General features: G+C 37.7%; 3 protein-coding genes across 4 annotated transcripts in view; 1 reads left to right on the forward strand and 2 right to left on the reverse strand.

Moving 5' to 3' along the window:
- Nucleotides 1-5,069, forward strand: part of LOC123707946 (fibronectin type-III domain-containing protein 3a) — a 31,487-nt gene extending 26,418 nt beyond the window's left edge. For both annotated transcript variants that reach the window (XM_045658282.1, XM_045658283.1), the window contains 2 exons: nucleotides 103-2,296; nucleotides 2,469-5,069. In XM_045658282.1, the coding sequence (XP_045514238.1) occupies nucleotides 103-2,296; nucleotides 2,469-2,750 (2,476 nt within the window). In that variant the 3' untranslated portion in view covers nucleotides 2,751-5,069. The remainder of the gene's footprint in view (nucleotides 1-102; nucleotides 2,297-2,468) is intronic.
- Nucleotides 5,070-5,105: 36 nt separating this feature from the next.
- LOC123708622 (protein eyes shut-like) lies at nucleotides 5,106-9,095 on the reverse strand. The gene is made up of 6 exons (XM_045659417.1): nucleotides 9,020-9,095; nucleotides 7,790-7,918; nucleotides 7,287-7,442; nucleotides 6,774-6,943; nucleotides 6,063-6,318; nucleotides 5,106-5,369 (listed from the first exon to the last, which is right to left on the reverse strand). The coding sequence occupies exons 1-6, from the start codon at nucleotides 9,069-9,071 to the stop codon at nucleotides 5,212-5,214; spliced, it is 921 nt and encodes a 306-aa protein (XP_045515373.1). The 5' UTR covers nucleotides 9,072-9,095; the 3' UTR covers nucleotides 5,106-5,211.
- Nucleotides 9,096-10,855: 1,760 nt separating this feature from the next.
- LOC123708396 (protein eyes shut-like) lies at nucleotides 10,856-18,767 on the reverse strand. Its single transcript, XM_045659071.1, has 14 exons — nucleotides 18,655-18,767; nucleotides 18,155-18,303; nucleotides 16,958-17,188; nucleotides 15,957-16,070; nucleotides 14,991-15,159; nucleotides 14,009-14,631; nucleotides 13,737-13,819; nucleotides 13,350-13,663; nucleotides 12,988-13,174; nucleotides 12,528-12,679; nucleotides 12,228-12,364; nucleotides 11,664-11,915; nucleotides 11,230-11,403; nucleotides 10,856-11,073 (listed from the first exon to the last, which is right to left on the reverse strand). Exons 1-14 carry the CDS (start codon nucleotides 18,765-18,767, stop codon nucleotides 10,856-10,858), a joined length of 2,916 nt encoding a protein of 971 aa, XP_045515027.1.
- Between the last annotated feature and the right edge of the window lie 639 nt (nucleotides 18,768-19,406).

Here is a 19,406-nt window from a genome sequence, read left to right on the forward strand (position 1 = left end):
TATGAGTATTGTGATGAGTTACTTTACTTTTTCATTAATTAAAAATATTAAATGTTAATATTTTGAGAGATTCTTTATAAAAATATATGCATGTCTTTGCAGGGTAAGAGACTTGAGGCCTGGCTGTGAATACTCGGTGTGTCTACAAATCCGCGCCGGCGAGCTTATAGGCGCCGCGAGCGAGGCCGCCATTTTCCGCGCGCCCCCCGCACCCCCGGACCAACTGCCCTCCGCCCGCGTCACCCAGAGGCAGCGGACCTCGCTACTCCTACGCTGGCCTACCGCCACCGAAAACGGCGCCCGCGTCACCCACTACATTCTCGAAATGGACTCCGGCGAGGGCTTCGCAGAGATCACGCGACCGCGCACCCGCCAGCATACAGTAAACAACCTCCGACCGCAGACGCGGTACAGGTTCCGCATCGCGGCCGTGAACGAATGCGGCCGCGGAGAATGGAGCGAGGAGACCGTGGTGTGGACGGCTGGATCTCCGCCACCCGCGCCCGCCCCGCCACTCCTGTCCGACCCCACCACCACCGCGCTCAAGCTCAACTGGGATCGCCGCGCCGATGAGGAGTTCACTCTGCAGATGGACGACGCGAGCCGAGGGCACGGCTTCTTGCCGGTGTACAGCGGACCCGATTGCTCTCACGTGTGCGAGGGCCTACGGAGAGCCACGGACTATCGATTTCGATTACGTTGCGAGACCGCGGACGGCCAGGGCCCTTGGTCAATAGAAGTGACCTACACTACGCTTCCGGAGAGACCCGGCCCTCCCGGCCGACCGGCGATTCGCGGGAAGGTACATTCGCGAGCGTTCAGGCTCAAGTGGGAACCTCCCGGGGACGACGGTGGGGCCAAGATTGACTCCTACACGTTGGAGCTCGACGGCGGTGAAGGCTACCGCTGCACTTATCAAGGTACCGAACGAGAAGCACATTGCGACAGATTATCACCGGGAACGTCTTATCGTGCCAGAGTTCGGTGTGCAAACGTGGCCGGCGAGAGCGACTGGGCCGTCTCGGACGTTCTCTCGACAGAGGCGACAATTCCCGGGGCTTGCTGCGCACCAGAACTGGTCACGGATCCCCGTGCCACTGTAGCGACGGTTCGTTGGCGTCCTCCGGAATGCACGGGCGGCGCTCCTATCGCCGAATATCGAGTGGAAATAGCGGGCGACGACGGCGTCGTCAGACAGGCCTACACCGGATCACAGGTCGAATTCACGGTGAGAGATTTAACACCCGGTTCTCAGTATAGATTATGGGTGACCGCGTGTAACGCCGTAGGTGTGAGTGCGCCCTCACCCGCCCTCCGGTTCGAGACGAAGGCGGCTCCTCCCGACGCTCCGGAACCTCCAGTGGCCACGATCGAAAGCCCGACGAGTGCACGCCTCGAATGGATTCCGCCCGCTTCTAATGGCGCTCCGATCGTCGACTATCAAGTAGAAATGAGCGGAATAAACGTGGACGATTCGTTCACACAAGTCTATCGAGGAACCGAAACGACGTACGTGGTCGAAAGTTTGACCCCGTTCACTCCCTACTTTTTCCGCGTGTGCGCGACCAACGCGGCGGGACGCGGGCCGTGGTCGGGTATGAAGGATGCGCTGACCCCGCGAGCCCCTCCCGCCGCTCCGACGGGCATCCGACACGAATCGACCGCCGACTCGCTGCATCTGTTTTGGCGGGTGCCGGCGTGCCACGGAGCCGAGATCCTATCGTACCGAGTGAAAGTCGGAGAGGAAGCCTTCGAGTCCGAGGGGTCGACGCCGGAGCAGCTGGTGGAGGGCCTCGAGCCGAACACCGTGTACGGCGTTCGGGTGGCGGCCCTCAACGAGCTCGGGCTCGGCGAGTGGTCGGAGGAGGCTCGAGCGGGGACACGGCCGCGGCCACCGGCCCCGCCGCGACTGCGAGTGGCGCAGGCGGCGCACAACCACATCCGGCTCGAGTGGGCCGAAGCGACCGAGGGAGTCCAGTATTGCGTCGAGATGCGCGCCCCGGACGCGCGGGAGTTCCGACCCGTCTACCGTGGGTCGGCGCGCGCCTGCAAGGTGAAGAAGCTGCGAGAGGCGACAACGTACTGGTTTCGGATCCGGGCGAGCGAGGAACGCGGCGGCCGAGGCCCATGGTCGGCGGCGGTGGCCTCCACCACGCCCAGCGCACCACCTCCGGCGCCCGCGGCCCCATCTGCCACTCTCACTGCTCCGAAAGTCGCTCTCGTAGCCTGGGAACCTCTCGACGATGCCGAGTTCGTGCTACAGTGTGCCCGAGCTAAGGATGCCGTGTACAAACAGGTTGGTGCACTTACATTCTACCTTTGACTAAATATTACCCACACTATATAGCCTATATTTAGGCTATCAGATGTGTACATCTATTATACGTTATACAAAATAGGCGACGCTCTCTGAAAATAAACAATCAATTACGATACAATATGACACAGATTTTGATATCGATCCGCAGATTTACTCTGGCACGGAGACGCAGTTCCAACTGGAAGATCTGGAATACAGCGCGGAGTATTTGTTGCGCGTATGCGCCGTGCGTAACGGGTTGACGAGCGCATGGTCCGGTGCAACTCGGCTCGCCGTGGGGGCGGCCCCGGTCGGGGGGCGCACTCGCCGTGCTCGGCCTCCGCGCACCCTGTCTCCCCGCCAGGTGGCGCTAGTGATGGCGGGCGGCTTCCTCCTGCTAGCGGTGCTGGTGGCGGTGCTAGTGCAGCGGCTGGTGGAGCCGGTGCCGTGACGCGCGCTGGCGGCGGCCAGGCCCCGGGCCCTGGCGCGCCTCTAGCCGTCGCCCTACGAGTCGTATGGCCCGATGGCCTTGCTTGATTCAGGATTCCAGTGCCCGTTTTAGGTTCGTTGATTTTAGGTACGGTCGTTTGGGCCGTTCCTTTTTTTGTATCCGTAGTAGGAATGTTTCGATCCGGGAACAAGGTACGGTGCAATTTTTTATACAAATCGAGTGACGTGCGCGTTTACGGCATACGCGACTTCAGGAGTGCAATTATATTTAGGTAGGAGTATCCGAATTGTCTCGATGGGGCGGACGAGGGTCGAATTCGTCGTTTTATATGTTCGCCTAAATCTAAATCCTAACGCTTCGAAAGTCCTTCGCTTCCGCCCCGATCTATCGAACTGTACATACTTAGCATAACTTCCATCGTTTAATACGAGACGGCAGTTATTATATCTCGCTTAGTGTAATATTTCATTTCTAACTTTTATATTCACTACGATTAGGCGAGCTCAAATATCGGTGTTAATTTTTGTATTGTATTGCGGCGTTTCGCCCAGACGGCCTACATTTGTACGACGTTCATGTTTTACAATCAGTCCACGCTCGTAGATGTTTTATACGTATGAAAGTGATGTTGCCATTTCAATGTAAATTGTATCGTAGAAAGTGTTACATTCGTGTGTCGGTCTTCGACTTTCGTTTCTAGTCTATACTGATTCAGTTTAGCAGCTTTATATATTTTATTAAATATTGAATTGTTTTAGCTATATGATCACTTCCGATACCAATCTCCTATCTCTGTATGTTTTCCATACATTTGATATTTTTATAAAAGTTTTCAATCAGTATGTTGCATATATTTTATGATAAGCATAGCAAATTAGTGATGTCGGTGCTGTAATGATAGAGTCGATTAGAGGGGCGAGGTCCCGCGTATAGCAACGAGTTTCCAGTGTGTGTGCTGTGATCACCTCCTTATGCGATTGAGACTGATTTTTTAAAAGAAATGCTTTCTATAGGATTGTTTTATGGGCTTTCGAATCCAATTTTTAAAACACTTAGATGTGGACCGACTGAGCGGTTAGACAAAGCGGAGTTAAGCCAACTATTCGTCTATGTGTGGGGTGTGCCCACTCCTCTTGCATGTTATAATGTCAAATTATTATACTACTCCTTATTAATAATATTCGTTAACTTCTATATACCTTTAATGTTTTATGCTTAATATTGATTAATTTGTTTTATTAATAGTACATGACGTTTATCGATGACATTATTGTAATATAGAATAAATTGTTTATAAATTTAGAGATTATAAAATTTATTGAGATTGTTACCACCCGGTATTTTAAGTAATGTCGGAAGCGACCGTAATGTGTAAGGAATATATTTCCAAAAAAACTAAAAAAAAAAAATAGATCAAAGTCATGTTTCGATGTTTGTTACTTTTATTGATATATTAGAAAAAATATTAACAGATATTCTTCTAAATATAATTTTTCCATGAAATAGTTTGTAGATAAGCGAAGTAAGTTTATTGTATTCATTTATGGAGATAGGAAATGCATTTTATGCAATTCGCTTTGATGTTCTTAGTGTCATTCACGATAATAAATGTTGTTTGAAGATGTCAACTAATGTGGTATTATAATAGTAATAAAGTTATAATCACCTAGGCCTTAATGCATTAAATGTCTAATAGCTCCATCGGTGTTTGTCTTGGACAAGAGCTTACCATTGTCTATTTTAAATAAGCTTCGCTACGCGTGTATCTCTGTGTTTCATTAGACATTCCTTGGTGTTTTCGAGGCAGTGAACTTGCGACCGCACTTAACCCTAGTGCCAATTTGTCAGCCCAGCTGGCAATGCTTTATTTTCGAAAAATTTATAAGCATAATGTGCAATCGGTTAGTTTATCGCTTAATATAATATTTATTTTTTTAGAAATCAGAATTTATAGCTTTGTATAAAGGAATTGTTCCTAAATGAATTTTATATTGTACAATACGCCGCAATCAAAATTGAATACTACAGGCATTCCAAGTTTATTCCACGTGTAAATAGGCCTAATGAATTCTATTTAGATGTACATGTTTCTCTATGGGAATGTAAATATTATCTGGTGTTGAGCTGTATACCGAAACTACACTATGTTGAAACTATTTTTTTTATTACAATGTATTAATGGGGATAACATCTCATATTGTATTTGTGTTTGAATTAGTAACGTATAACGAAATGTATATGTTTATAATATAATATTTGATGATGTTATGTATACAATTTATTAAACGTGAATATATCAATAAAACTATATTTTGTGTACGACAATGTTTTATTTTATTTAAAGTACGACTTACAAATCTATAGAAAGATATAAATTGATTCTAAAACATAGAAATAATGAAGACTAGAAAAATTTGTACTATGCGTATTTGACAATACGGGTTAGGTGCTTCGAAATGTGTCAAATTGTAGGAAATGATTGACACGTGGCTAAGTTCTCGCTGTACACTTCCGTGAAGTTTGTTAAGTGACTGATTTCAGTTGATATATGATCGATGCAACCGCGAAAATTCTGAGGAAACAGCTTCCTCACTTTGGTGTCGCTGTCAGTCAGGCCACCTGTTACAAAAAGATATTATATATATAGTTTAGAGTTTAAACATCTAATTACCATTTAATTTAACTAGTTATTAGAATTTAATAATCGAATTACGATGCATTGGTCTTGACTTAATGTTTGATGAAATTTTTAACTGCAAACTTGCCTAAGCCATAATTTAAACTGGCAAAATAGCCAAAGAACTTAAGGAAGATGAACACTTTTGTACTAGAATGCCTCAATTACGAGACGAACAAAACTCCTACCTAAGATATGACGGTTCAAACAAGTATCTTGCTTCACACTAGCGGCATTTTTGCGGTATTTAGATTATCTAGTTTTATTAGTTACGATATGCATTTTTTTTATTATTATGTAGAATTATGCAGTTATATATACAGGTGTATAGCACAATTACATAAATAATAACTATTATAGAGGTAATAAATGTTTATATTTTAAATCAACTGCTTGTTCTCAAATCAAGGTCGCAGAACGGACGATAAGAACTTGCAATATATTGCCTATCTTCAATCGCCAAGGTCTATTAATTTTTTTACAAAATGTTTGTAAGCACTTACAACCTAAACCCCAGTTAAAATCGTGAAACTAGGCTGTAACTGGGGCCTAAGCTAGTATTCTTCTACTTAAATTTGCGTTTCATGCACAGTTAAAGTAATTTTCTTTAATTGTCGTCTTTTGGTTAAACTTACCGATATAAGTTTCCACATCTATGAATTCATGATCGCTCATACACATCTCTTCTATATATACAGCCTGGTTTACACTTAGTGATATGTTTTCCTTCAAATGTAATTCAACTGTGTGCCATAATCCGTCTGCCATGAAGCCCGACTGAATCGTCCGGGACGTGATTTTTGGTTGTCTAATGTCTTCATAATTGCAGTGTAGTGACCAGACTAATTTAAGATAACCGTTTTCTAGACCAAGACCCATATAATCATTTCCCTATAATGATAAAGAACTGTCAACAAGTGGACCTTTGTAAGTACTCTATGACTCCCTAGCTCCCCAACTCCAGCGCCATAGTTTTGTGAGAGCTACATCGACATTGCATACAAAAACTTCGAGATCGAAGATATAATTTATAATAAATATTAAGCTAATAAACCTTTTTATTTGCGAATGCGATAATGTCAAAAAGATTTTATATTTTCGACAAAGACAATATAGAAACATATAGTACTGCACTGTTACATCAAATATTGACGATGATCTGCCAATCATGATTTATTAAAAATGATATTAAACGACTGGTTTCGTTTACCTGGAAATACATTTCACTAGCGGTTAATATGACGCGTGGTATAACAAGCATTAAAATGAAACCTGTATCTACTGTACAAGCATGTACTTATTACAAAATCAGTTACTTTTGTGTGTAGCTTAACTACGTAGCTTACCATATTAATCCATAGTAAGAGTCCACTGGGATCAGCAGTACTAAAATTAAATGCTATAAAACTTGGTTTCATTGGTAAAGTACTAAGCCTTTGTCCGCTGATACTATAGGCTGGTCGACTTAAAGAAATCATTGCGTCTCCATCAAATTGTGGTATTGATATAGTTACATCTAAAAGATAAGATGTCTTTGTTCATTTATGTAATATGATATAGTTTTGATTATATCTTTGAAATATTCCTTAAAAATTATCTTTATTTTTGAATAAAAATCTTGAAAACTAAAAACCCTAAGATTTATTAACTACATCACACAACATAAAGTAACTAGTAAAACGTTTAATATTGACATTTACTAAATTTGTATTATTTCATTAATCTTTTAGATTCAGACAAATTAAATTAGATACGTTACAATCGTGCTGAGGTTCGCGAACATAGTGGATACCCGGCTTTAGACATTAATAATAAAACGGCGGTTATAGTTTAAGGACTATAAGTTATTTGATGCTTACTCTGTTGACAATGATCTCCAACTAGGCCTGCGGGACATACGCAGCGGTTATTTCTACACCGAGCTGGCGACGGACAATGCGCGGGATTGCACGCAGCGCGTCTACAACGGCCGCTCTCACATTTCGAGCCCTCACAGGCCTCTACATTCTGACCCCCTAAAAATGCGTAGGAGTGGAGTATATCATATAACAAAATATTAAATAAATGTTAGTCAAGGTTGTAAGCTGAAATAAAAGCTGTCTTCATGTCATCATAGGCGAAGGCTTTAAGGCTTTGTATTTACCAATTTTGTATGTAAATGATCTTAGTAAACGTTCGTTAAAAAGGGTTGGTTCTAATTTCTATTATATTTCTTTATACGTACAGCCTAATAAAATGAAAGATTTTGTTTTCAACAGGTATTTGAACTTAGGTCTTCTGGCCTATACGATTTGTGTGACTATATTTTGAACTAGGGACGCGGTTACAACTATAACTATATAAATAGCAAAACGTAATATACCTGCAATATTTTGTTGTTCCAATGGCAATAAAATATTGTTAACGTGCAATTTCCTCAGACATCCAACGTACGATTGAGGAGGTCCTAACATCACGTCGAATGGGAGTGTTGCCAAGTCTTCAGCTCCACCTGTTATTTTATTTTTAAATTTAAAATGATTACAATAATAAGAATAATCCCATAACGAATCTATCAAATTCCCTAAATCGATTTACACCACTCTCCAAAAAGCCTAGTTATATTAAATGCATCAATGTCATGCAAATTTCTAAACAATAATATATAATAATAACCCATGAAAGCCAGTGTTCACTTGGCTCAGGCCTGTATGCAACAGTGTACCACGATCATGATTCGATTCAGAGCAAAAGTGAACAATTACCAAACATAATAATAATACTTTATTTAGGTACATCACAATAATACAAAACATGAGAAAAAATTGTGAAATGAGAAAAAACATGACAAAGATTGTAAATGGGCGGATACTGCTTACAGTTTCTTCCATACAACACTCTCTTTGTAATGTCTCTCTGCATCTTCTATCACATTTACCGTGGAGACTGTTACGAGGAGTTGTTTGGACTAAAACCTGCAGCTGAGTTTCATTATCGGACGTCAAGGCAGAATACAAAATATCATCGGTAGCACCTCGAATAGATATTTCTTATAGATAAGTGACCGTTTCTTATAGAACGGGAGACAGTGACACAAAATATTGGGTCATTTGTATGCCAGTTCTCTCCTTATTACACAATGAAAAAAAGAAAAATGATGGTCATAGCGCTGGTACAGGCGGTCCAATCGCGTACCCGGTTTTTTGGAATTGAAAAACTTAGATCCATGCGAAGAGAACCTAATTATGAGAGCAATAAAATAAAAAAATGGTTATTGCAACCAAGAAAATGGAATCCTTGTAATGTACATTGAAACGTAAGGAATACAGGACGATAATATGACAGTGACGCTGGATTGGCGACCACTTCAATTTCTTACTTATAAATAAATTATATTAACATTGAAAAAGTTTGTAATCTTGGTGTTAATACACCTAAATAACAAAAAAAATACATTATATTTCCATGAACTTGCATTTACTTGGTTTTTTTGCTGAAATCTACGCATTCTGCAACGTTGTATTTTTTAAAATACATTTTTATAAAGAAGTATTTATGTACACTTAAAAAATCTAAATAATAAGGCATGTTGGGCAGCTATGATGTTATTTACCGAGCACGATAGAAGCTTCACTAGCAGTATGGGGATAGGCATGTGCCAGCATAGGCTCAGTGGTGAGAGCTCCGTCGACCCAAACGTAGAGCCGAGTTCCATACCGGCCCGCCTTCACAGAATGCCACTGAGACATAGACAATACCACACCAGACCGAACCAGAGATGTCAAGCCAGAGAGACGATCTGATGAAAGAGTTCACTAAATGTATTTTTTTGTCCTTGTTTATGAATACAGATATAAAATATGACGTCATGGAATTCCTCCAAGATTATTTATACCATCGGTAAACCTATGTTCTTGAGCAGTGTTGGCTTAGTGTCTTCAGCATGTGACTCTCATCCCTAAGGTCGTAGGATCGAGTTCGGCTGTGCACCAATGCACTTTCTTTCTATGTGCGGACTTATCATCATTCGCTCGAACGGTAAAGGAAAATGTCGTCAGGAAACCGGCTTGCCTTAGACCCAAAAAGTCAACGGCGTGCGTCAGGCACATAAAGCTGATCACCTACTTGCCTTTTAGATTAACAAATGATCATGAAACAGATACAGAAATCTGAGGCATAAAAAGGTAGCGCCTTTGATTAATTTTTTTAAACCTTTTTTGTTCTTATTTTAGTAAGTACAATTAATTTATCGGGATGTTAAATACCCAACCAAACCAACATAATTTTTTTTTTAATATTCCAAATTCAATTTTATTTGTTTTTTTTTGTGTTGTGTTTTAATTGTGTTACTTTTAAAGTTGGAACACATAAAGGCTAATAATAATACAAAGGTACACCACAATACCTGTCCAACGATATTCCAGCAAACCTCCTTGCAGAGATAAGGCTGTGTAGAAATGAGGTGTTACGATATAAATAATTAATCCGCGTTCTTTAGCTGGTTTTATCTCCGTTTCCAATGATAAACTCACGCTGGATATCGACCGTGAGTGAAGTTTGATGTAGGAGCGTTTACCCGTGAAGAATATGTCAATTGGGAGAAGATCTAGGAGTAAAAATATATGATTACGGCTGACACACTAAATATAAGCTTTACGCATAAGTTTAAAAAAAACATTAATCAAAAACTTACACTAGTACTTTAACTAGTACAACTAGTCTTAAGGTCTAGTAGTAAGTTTAAAAAAATCACACAAGAACAGAGTATCTTACCCATCATAGAGACTGTGAGTAATTGTTGGAAAATATGTAACTTTTTTTCTTATTAGTAAATTAGGTTAGACTTAAATTACTTATTAATCTAAATAGAAGTTAGCTAGATCATAATGTTCTATTATGTTTCAGTGAAGAAACAAAAAAAAAAGTGTAAATTTGTTTTTAAATGGCACCTATTAAGTATCAGAGAATCAGGGAATAAAAAATGTTACCTTTGTCACAATGAGATCCACCTTTCCCATACGGACAGTCACAAACAGCATCCCCTGATGTGATGACGCATCGACCGGAGCATTGACCTTCGGGAAAATCGCATGGGCTTTTTCTACTGGCACAAGTAGCTCCGTACCAACCTTCATTACAGATACATCTATGAAAAAGATCAATGAATTATAGAACATAAATCAAAATAACTTTTTTAGCATTAAATTTCAATAAAATTTAATCCTTAAGAGAAGATTCATCATCAGTAAATTTGTATACTTTATAAATAAATAAAACTTCTGAATAAAAATGAGGGAAAAAATTATAGTAAAAATCTAGATGTTTTTTGGAGCCAAGAGACTAGATATCTTCACAGTCGTATTTTTCATTGCTGAACGTCGTACGAAAACTGGATAAAAATCTGATAATGATAATGACTATTATTGATAGTTCAATATGAAAACAATTCTTACCCATACGTTGCGGGTGAGTGTATACAAACTCCTCTCGGAGCGTTACAAGATTTGGCAGTACATTGCGCTACTCCACATTGCCCCACCCCGTATCCTCCTACAGGTTTACCCGTGCCAACTGCCTGACCTCCCATCTCCCATATACATCCTTTCCAACCGTTATGCAGAGGCAGGTCATGGGGAAGATCACGAAAATCGTCTGATGAGTGACCACCTAGAATAATTTTGAAGACGCGTACCACGCGTAGAACGATATCGTATAATAAATTATGGGGCGAGATTTTTTTAAATTTAAACAAAAGACAGCTAATAATAGCTTGAAGTTGCTTATTGGCTAGATAATATAATATTTAAATAAGTCTACACTCACCAATATATACGTAAGGCAACACGTTCATCTTGACATCATTAGCGGGTGCATTGCCAGAGACGTTATGTCTTCCATCAACACTTAGACCTGCAGTTCGACCTCGTCTCCACGCACGGACCATATGCCCTCCACGCCTTGTTGATAAGGCCCGAGACGTAAAAATACGACGTGCTCCTTAAATATAATAATATTTATATATAACATACAACTTGTTTATTGATCACATCCAAAATACGTTTTAATATTTGGTATAAGTAATCAAAAAGCATATAATTATGACGCATATAAACTTTTTTTGTAATATGTGGTTAAACAAAAATGTGTTTTTTTTCAGAATACATTTTGTATACAATTTGTTTGTATACAAAATCCAAATCCATGTCACTTAGATTCTTTTAAAAACAATTCTTACTCGAAGGACCAACAACACTTACCATTACCCATGTTCCAAGTAAGCATTATATATCCTTTCACAAAAGTTAATGCTAAATGCTGACTTCTAGAGTCATGTCTACCATTTTGTCCTACAAACGCAAGCAATGCTATTTGATCTAAGTCATCTGTTTGGAATCTTAATCGTAAATCAAAACGATCGGAATTGATGGCCATTGGTGATAGAGGATAGATGAGATATGATGATTTGCCACTCGATATAGGAGCTAATGATGCCCGGGTAATGTCAACATCTGAAATAAATACGTAAAGTGAAAAACTAACAATATTGATATCGTATTTTAATTTGAAAAACAAATAAACATTGCATTTCATTCAACACGAATGTAACGATTACGTTATTCATTAGAATATAAAATTAAATTATTACAGATATAAAATTTAATTAAAGTTTCTTATTATTAATATTAAATACGTGATTAAAATGGGAATTATTGATAATGTTTGTTTACAGTATATACACAAAGTACTGGGCTTTTGATTTAAAAAAATGTTGTTCCTTTTTAAGAGTTTATATATACTACGTAATTTAAACATCATCTTACTATATTCGCAGAAGATTCCATGTTTTCCAAAAGCACACAAACACAGGAATCCACTTCCAGGATGTTTCACACAACTGCCACCAGATTGACAAGGATTGTTTTCGCATACGGACTGATTGCAATGGCCGCCCATCCATCTAAACACATTATTGCATTTAAGAATAAACAACAATAAAAATACCGGTCAAATTGTAAACGCCTTCGGACTTTTATGTTGAAAATGAAAATTTGTATTAACTGATATTTAAGATTATTGTTATTGCGAAATTACAATCTATTTTGAAAATTAAAGGAGCATACCCGTTAGCACAAGAACAATAGTATCCTTCTCCTCTATCCTTACAAATTCCACCATTAAGGCATGGTGCAGACAGACAAGCTAATGATGAACACTCTGTTATATCACCCGCATCAAAGGCATCTTCAAACAAGGCCCTAGTAGCGCCGTTTACCTAGAACATGTAATTTAAGTTCTGTATATATGTTCTATAGCATAATTTTACATTGAAGTATTATTTTAATAAACTCTTTTTTTAATGTCAAAATCAATTTACAAAAGTAATTAGACAAATAGTCAACCAACAAAAGCGACAGAAAACTAAAAGTTCAATCTTGGTAAAACAAATCGTATACCATCCTTCTTCATTCTTCCCCTTATAAACGATTAAATAAAAATGCTTCGATTCAGGATTTGACCAAACGATTAAGATAATTTTATTTTATTAAATTGCCTAATTAATTATGAAGATTAATAACTTACAGTTAAACCTTTTACGCAGCCAATAAATGGTTGATATCCGGTGTGGTTTTTAAATCCATTACCAAACATTAATGTGGCATTAGGGTGAAGGCTTGAAATGTTTGCAATCTGACCACCACTCATAGCTAGTGTGTCATTCAAACGAAGGGTCGCGTTGCAGTGTTGTTGTTTTAAGAATAAATCCAGTCTGAATACAAATAAGCTAAATTACACACCACTAACTACAGAATAAAAAATCACGTAGTACTTGTTTTATTTCAGTTTGGTTTCAATTGCTGTTATTAAAAATAATTGTATACCCATAAAACTACAAATGTACTTTTGTAATAAAAGTAAATCATGAAAAATTATAAACTGAACACCTTGTTTCAATCTTCATCGGAAAGCCTTTGTTGACAAAAGTTTTGAGCTCGCTTAACAGCATCGTTTGATAGCCGCACGAAAATTTAAATTTCAGTAATCCTGTATTCATATAAAGTTCCATATACACTCCTTGTGCTATATCTACGTGCATAATATCGCCATCAGTGATTAATGTTCTTGCATCAAATCCTATAGCTAGAGATGTGGAATTTCTAATATGATGCACTATAAATGAATTTTCTCCAAAAGCCGCGGATTTTATTGAAATTCTTTCTTCACAATATCTTCCGCTATAACTGAATGTACAGTGACACTGAAAAATAAATCACCTAATAAAGTTAGCATGTCGCAAAGCTCCTATTATATGATGTAATGCTTTTTCTTACTCTGATGCCATGTGGACCGCTAAAACAAGTGCCATGATTGTTGCAAGCTGAAGGAGTGCACTCAAGGTGATCGGTTGGGTACACTGGTGTTATATCATCCGTAATCGTATCTATGTCGGTGGTCATATTAGGCAATTCACTGGTGATGTGACAATCAGGCGAATTAGTAAATAATTTTTCCGTAGTTATATCAAAGCTATCTTCGTTACGTGTGGTATCTGTATACTTAAGTGTCGTTTCATGGGAATATTCTTGGGTTGTTTTTATAGTACTTTCTATAGTAACTTCTGTGGGTTTAGTAATACTGCTTATATAGGTTGATTCTTTGACTGTGGTATCTTCGTCCGTGTTCTTTGTAGTTCCAAATGGCGTCGTTTCAATGTTTGCGGTTGTTTTATCGGTCGTAAAGTCACAAATACCACTACATATAGTAGTCGCATCTGTTTTAATATTAGCTCCACCTTGTGTTTGTTGAGTGAAAGCAATTTCAGTTGAAGGATCGAATTGCTGAGTGGTGCTTTCATGGAGAAACATCGTCGGTGTAGACGATGCACTATCACTTGTTGTTTTCATAGTAAAGCTATAAACTTCAGTTGTTTTATACTCGGTAGTTGATGCTGTCGTGGACTCAGTTAAAGCGATAACGCTCGAAGTATTAAAGAATCCTTCAGTTGTTGTAAAAGCCTTAGTACTTTCACTGAAAAGTGAAGGCTTGGTAATATCAGTAAATGTAGTACCAATTTCAGTGGAATACAGCATAGTTGGACTGACGTAATCACAGTCGTAACTGCCGTCGTCCAGAATAATGCATTCACATAAACTTCCAGTAAGTCTTGGAGGGCATGAGCACGTAAAATTATCTACCCCGTCTATACAGCTTCCGCCATTCATGCATCTGAAAAGAATGTTTTACCTATAAAATTAACCTTTAAATTCTTAAAGACAGACGCCTTTATAGCGTTGGCTAGTATTTGGACCATAGATTTGACACCAATTGTAAATAACTTTGACGTTATTTTATTTATATGGCTGATTGTGCGGATATTTGTAGTTGATCGATCTAATCAATGTACCACTATCTGGACAAATAAACTATTTTTTATTATAATAAATAGTGTACGATATGCAGTCTAATTCATTGATATGTGCATACAGAAAAACAGTCGTTAAAGAGTAAATTTTTGGGAAATTTCCATTGATTTAGAAGTTGATGCATAAACACGCGGAGAAAGACATTGAATTAATATAATTTACCTGGGGCCTAACAAGCATTCATCGTATTGCAATTCACATCGCTCGCCGTGATAATCAGGCACACAATAACAGATCCGTTCCCCATCTTCAACTACACATAGCGCACCGTTACTGCATGAATTTGCGTCGCAAAACTCGATTTGTACTTCGCAACTCTTTCCCGTGAAACCTAGAATAGAACATTTTGATATTGTATCAATACGTTGCATGGTTTGTAAAATTTTGTTAAGGGCCTATTTTTTTCCTTTAATAATAATTTTGGTGGGGCTATGTTATATAAATTCAGACAAACGAAAAATCGTAATGAAATTTGACCTAGGGACGTGATGACATTTTTCATTTTATACGTATAAATTTTCTTTACTTATATATCGTACTAACTGCATCCATAAATAACAAATAAATACAGTTTAATTTAGTATTCAGGAAAGAATTGATTGTCAAAATGTAAGCCGTACAATTTATTTAGAATGTATAATGCAAAAATCTTATAAGTAATTCATTCAATAAAAAATAATCAATGGCGCTACAATCTCTTTAGGTCTGGGCCTCAGCTTTCTGTATCTGTTTCATGATCACTTGTAGGCAAGTATCAATCTCCTGTGCCTGACACACCGTCGAGTATTTGAGTTGAAGCCACTTGGCTTGTTGTCGTGGTTTCCTCACGATGTTTCCTTCACCGTTCAGCGAATGTTAAATGAGCACTTAGAAAGTTAATTGGTGCACAGCCGGGAATCGAATCTACGACTTCAGCGATGAGAGTCGCGCGCTGAAGTTAGGCCAACACTGCTCAATTCTTTACAATAGACATCACAAAAAGACAAATGAATACAAAAAAATGTATGATTAAATTAAGTCAATTTTGAGCTGAAATTATGTTGAGATATCTCATCTTATGACATTAAATTAATTAAAAGAAATTGATTAAGAACATTTTTATTATAAAAATCGAACAAAGAATCTTACCATAAGTACACCCACACATATAGTCTGCATGTGCATCAATACATATTCCGCCATTTTGACAAGGGTTCGATTTGCATTCATCAATCTGTTCTTCACATTTCGACCCTGTCCATCCTATAATAAAATACATATATTAATTTTGATTAATGAGATCGGAAGAATTGAAATTCTATATGTCTATTTCACATTGAGTTCCTCTGCCTTGCACTTTACGCAACTCTCAAATTGTGCGGTTACTGATTGTTGACAAAAGGCGTAAAGAAAAGCAAAGTTTAACATACGGACTTCAAACAAACCTATAACATTTTATCCAATTACTGAAATAAAACAAGTAGATACATACGTGGGTACCACTGTTTAGAACGGACCAGTTAGAAACATTGCTAATGCATTTTTGTGAATATAACTTTTAGAACTCTTTGGTAACCTAATGTAGTATATTGCAATCAAGTCTAGGCATAGGTATGAGTCAAGTTCAAAAAATATTACACGAACATTTAGGCGTCGGGAAGCTTTGTACCAGATGGATTCCCCATACTTTAACCGACGACCAGAAACACCTTCGCATGGATTGATGAATATCTGACTATTGCAGGTGTCGAGATAATAAGTCATCCGCCATACAGTCCTGACCTGGCGCCCTGTGACTTTCATTTATACCCAAGAACTAAAGAAAAAATTCGAAGTATTCGCTTTACGAGCCCTGAAGATGCGGTGAAAATGCCCTAAGGAAAAATGGGCCCACTGCTTTTCTCAGTGGTTCCATCGAATGCGACGATGTGTAGAGAGGAACGGGGATTACTTCGAAAAACAATAAAAGTATTAGCAACTTTCTACATTAAGCCGTTTTTCATTTTCTAAACATTTTCAGTGTTACCTAGGTACAATTATAAGCGAACGTTTAAAAGTAATATTTTTCATTAATTTCAAACTAACATATTCTTTGTCCCCTGAGTCCGAGCCTCATAAAAATTCTAGACACAAAGTTCTATAAAAATTACCTGGTAAACATTTGCAATAGAATTTAAATCCGGGTCCCTCAATACATTCACCTCCGTTATAGCAACGTATCTCCTCTGTAGTGTTACAAACTGCGACATCAAGCTCACAGTGCTCCCCGGAAAAGCCAGGTATACAGTGACACACATAATCATTGGTCATATCGATACATGTGCCATTGTTCAAGCATGGATTTGAGTCGCACTCATTGTAATTTGTTTCGCAGTCATCGCCTACAGAAAACATACTGGCTATAGATGTTTTTTAACTTCTTGCCTACCTAATCTAATTTATATAATTGTCTGTTCTCACAGTGGTTGCCTGGAAGAGATCGCTCAAAAGCGATAAGGCAGTTACCTTTGTTTGCATTTAATTATGTTCAATTTTTATATTGAAATACAACGATAAATAAATGAATAAACATGGTGTAAATGAGACAACTATAAAACTTTGTCCAATATGGGAGGTATTCCCCTGGTGAAAGATGGAAGACATTGAACTAAACTTAAAGGATTATAAATATAACTCTATAAAATGTAATGTTGATGACACAATTAAAAGTTTATCCAGCTCTTTACAGCCCTAGTGCATGAAAGGGGCAGAATTAATTAAAATATATATGTCTATTTAAAAGAAAACCCTAGAAAAAAATATCCATTGAAATCTGTTATTTAGTCATTTTATCATAGTATATTTTATCTTTATTATAATAGTATATTTTATCTTAATGTGTAACTCGCGTGCAATTAACAATTAAATTTATCTATTCCTCTCGCTGCTTAAGATTTTAAGCAAAAAGAAAAGTCGCTAAACTAAGATAACTAAGCTAAAGAATCAAATAAAAGAAATGTTTTGATTTTCTTTTCAATAATTTTACTTTGTACATTAAGAAAATTGTGAATATTGTTTAACTGTATATATCCAATAAAATTTGTGGCTAAAGAAAATATGACGGTGCAAGAGTTTCAAATAAATAAAGAAACATTAAAATTATGTTAGTAACTATACTAACACCATTAAAATCACAATTCAGAATTCAGAAGCTCTTTTTAACTAAAACATTTTTCTTTCACTAGGTTTCTTCTATTTTTAACATACTTCAAATGAAGAAGAAGCGTTCCAATTCAGATTTAGTGAAACAAAGTCTTATTCAATCATTCATCTTTCTTCTTTATTACTTTAAATAAATTTTAACTTACCTATAAATCCCTCGGGACAAGAACAATTATAGGAAGCAACTCCGTCTATGCAGGTGCCACCATTTTGACAAGGATTCGACCAACACTCATCCCAGTTAGTCTGACATTGTATTCCCGTAAAACCATCGGTACAGTAACAAGAATAGGTACTGAAAGAGGTTTTTAAATCTAGACAAAATGAACTCCGCCGTGCAGATTTCCATGCGGTATTTGTAGTCAAATCGATGTAGGTTAGATCAACAGACAAATTACTAAATCATTTTCACTGAGTTATTTATTTTAGTTATCAATTACATTATAAATTGAGAAGTAGGAGGATGTGCATGTTTTTTTCATATCGTAAAATCGTGATTACTTCGACGAACTTATGACTTACAAGTCCAGTTTATTGGGCGGTGAAAATTTTTCGCGCTGGAATTGATTTAGAAATTTTGCTGCTAGATATTCTTATATAAACATTTTTATCTTTCGATTTAAAGGGAAATATTTTGTCTATCTACCTATTGTAGTCATCAATACATATTCCATGAAGACAGGGGTTAGATAAACAGGCAATACCCGCTGTGACCACTGGCACAAAGACCAACCACCAACCATTCGGAACTTTTGCCATGGCTCCTAAAATATTAATACGTTACACGGGCATAATGATACCTGAAAAATACATATATATTACAAGAGTATAATCTTATTATTGCGTTTAATTATTGTCTATATATGGTATAGTCATATTAATAATGTTATGTTACTGGCCATAAATATTTTTTACGTAAAAAAAATTAAGTTACCTTATTCGTCAAGTCCGCCTGGTTTACATAAAACCTGGAAAATGAAATATATTTTTCTTTCGAGTAATATATTATGTTTATGTAATTATGTCAACTATAATTCAATTAAGGACAATGCTTTTGTAAAATTATGAATTATTAAAAAAGGTAACTGGCACACAAGTGGGTCTTCAACTGCTGTGGCTTGCGTTGTCATGGCAACCAGAAAACACAATAAAAGTGTTCACATTTCTACTTAGAAGCTATTGATAAAATTTTGACATTCCTTAAGTAGGTCAACATGAATATTATTCGGTTAGTTGTATATCCTCATATTATAATAGAGTGAGTTAATAATATAATATAACGCACTTAACTGGTTCTTATTAGTTTTTATTTATATTAATTTTTATTTAACATAGGATATTTAAGATAGGATTTACTAAACTAACTACTTTGGGTTTCTCTGAAATTTTCAGAAAAGT

Source organism: Pieris brassicae, chromosome 4, assembly GCF_905147105.1.
Source record: "Pieris brassicae chromosome 4, ilPieBrab1.1, whole genome shotgun sequence".
In the NCBI taxonomy this organism is placed as follows: Eukaryota; Metazoa; Arthropoda; class Insecta; order Lepidoptera; family Pieridae; genus Pieris; species Pieris brassicae.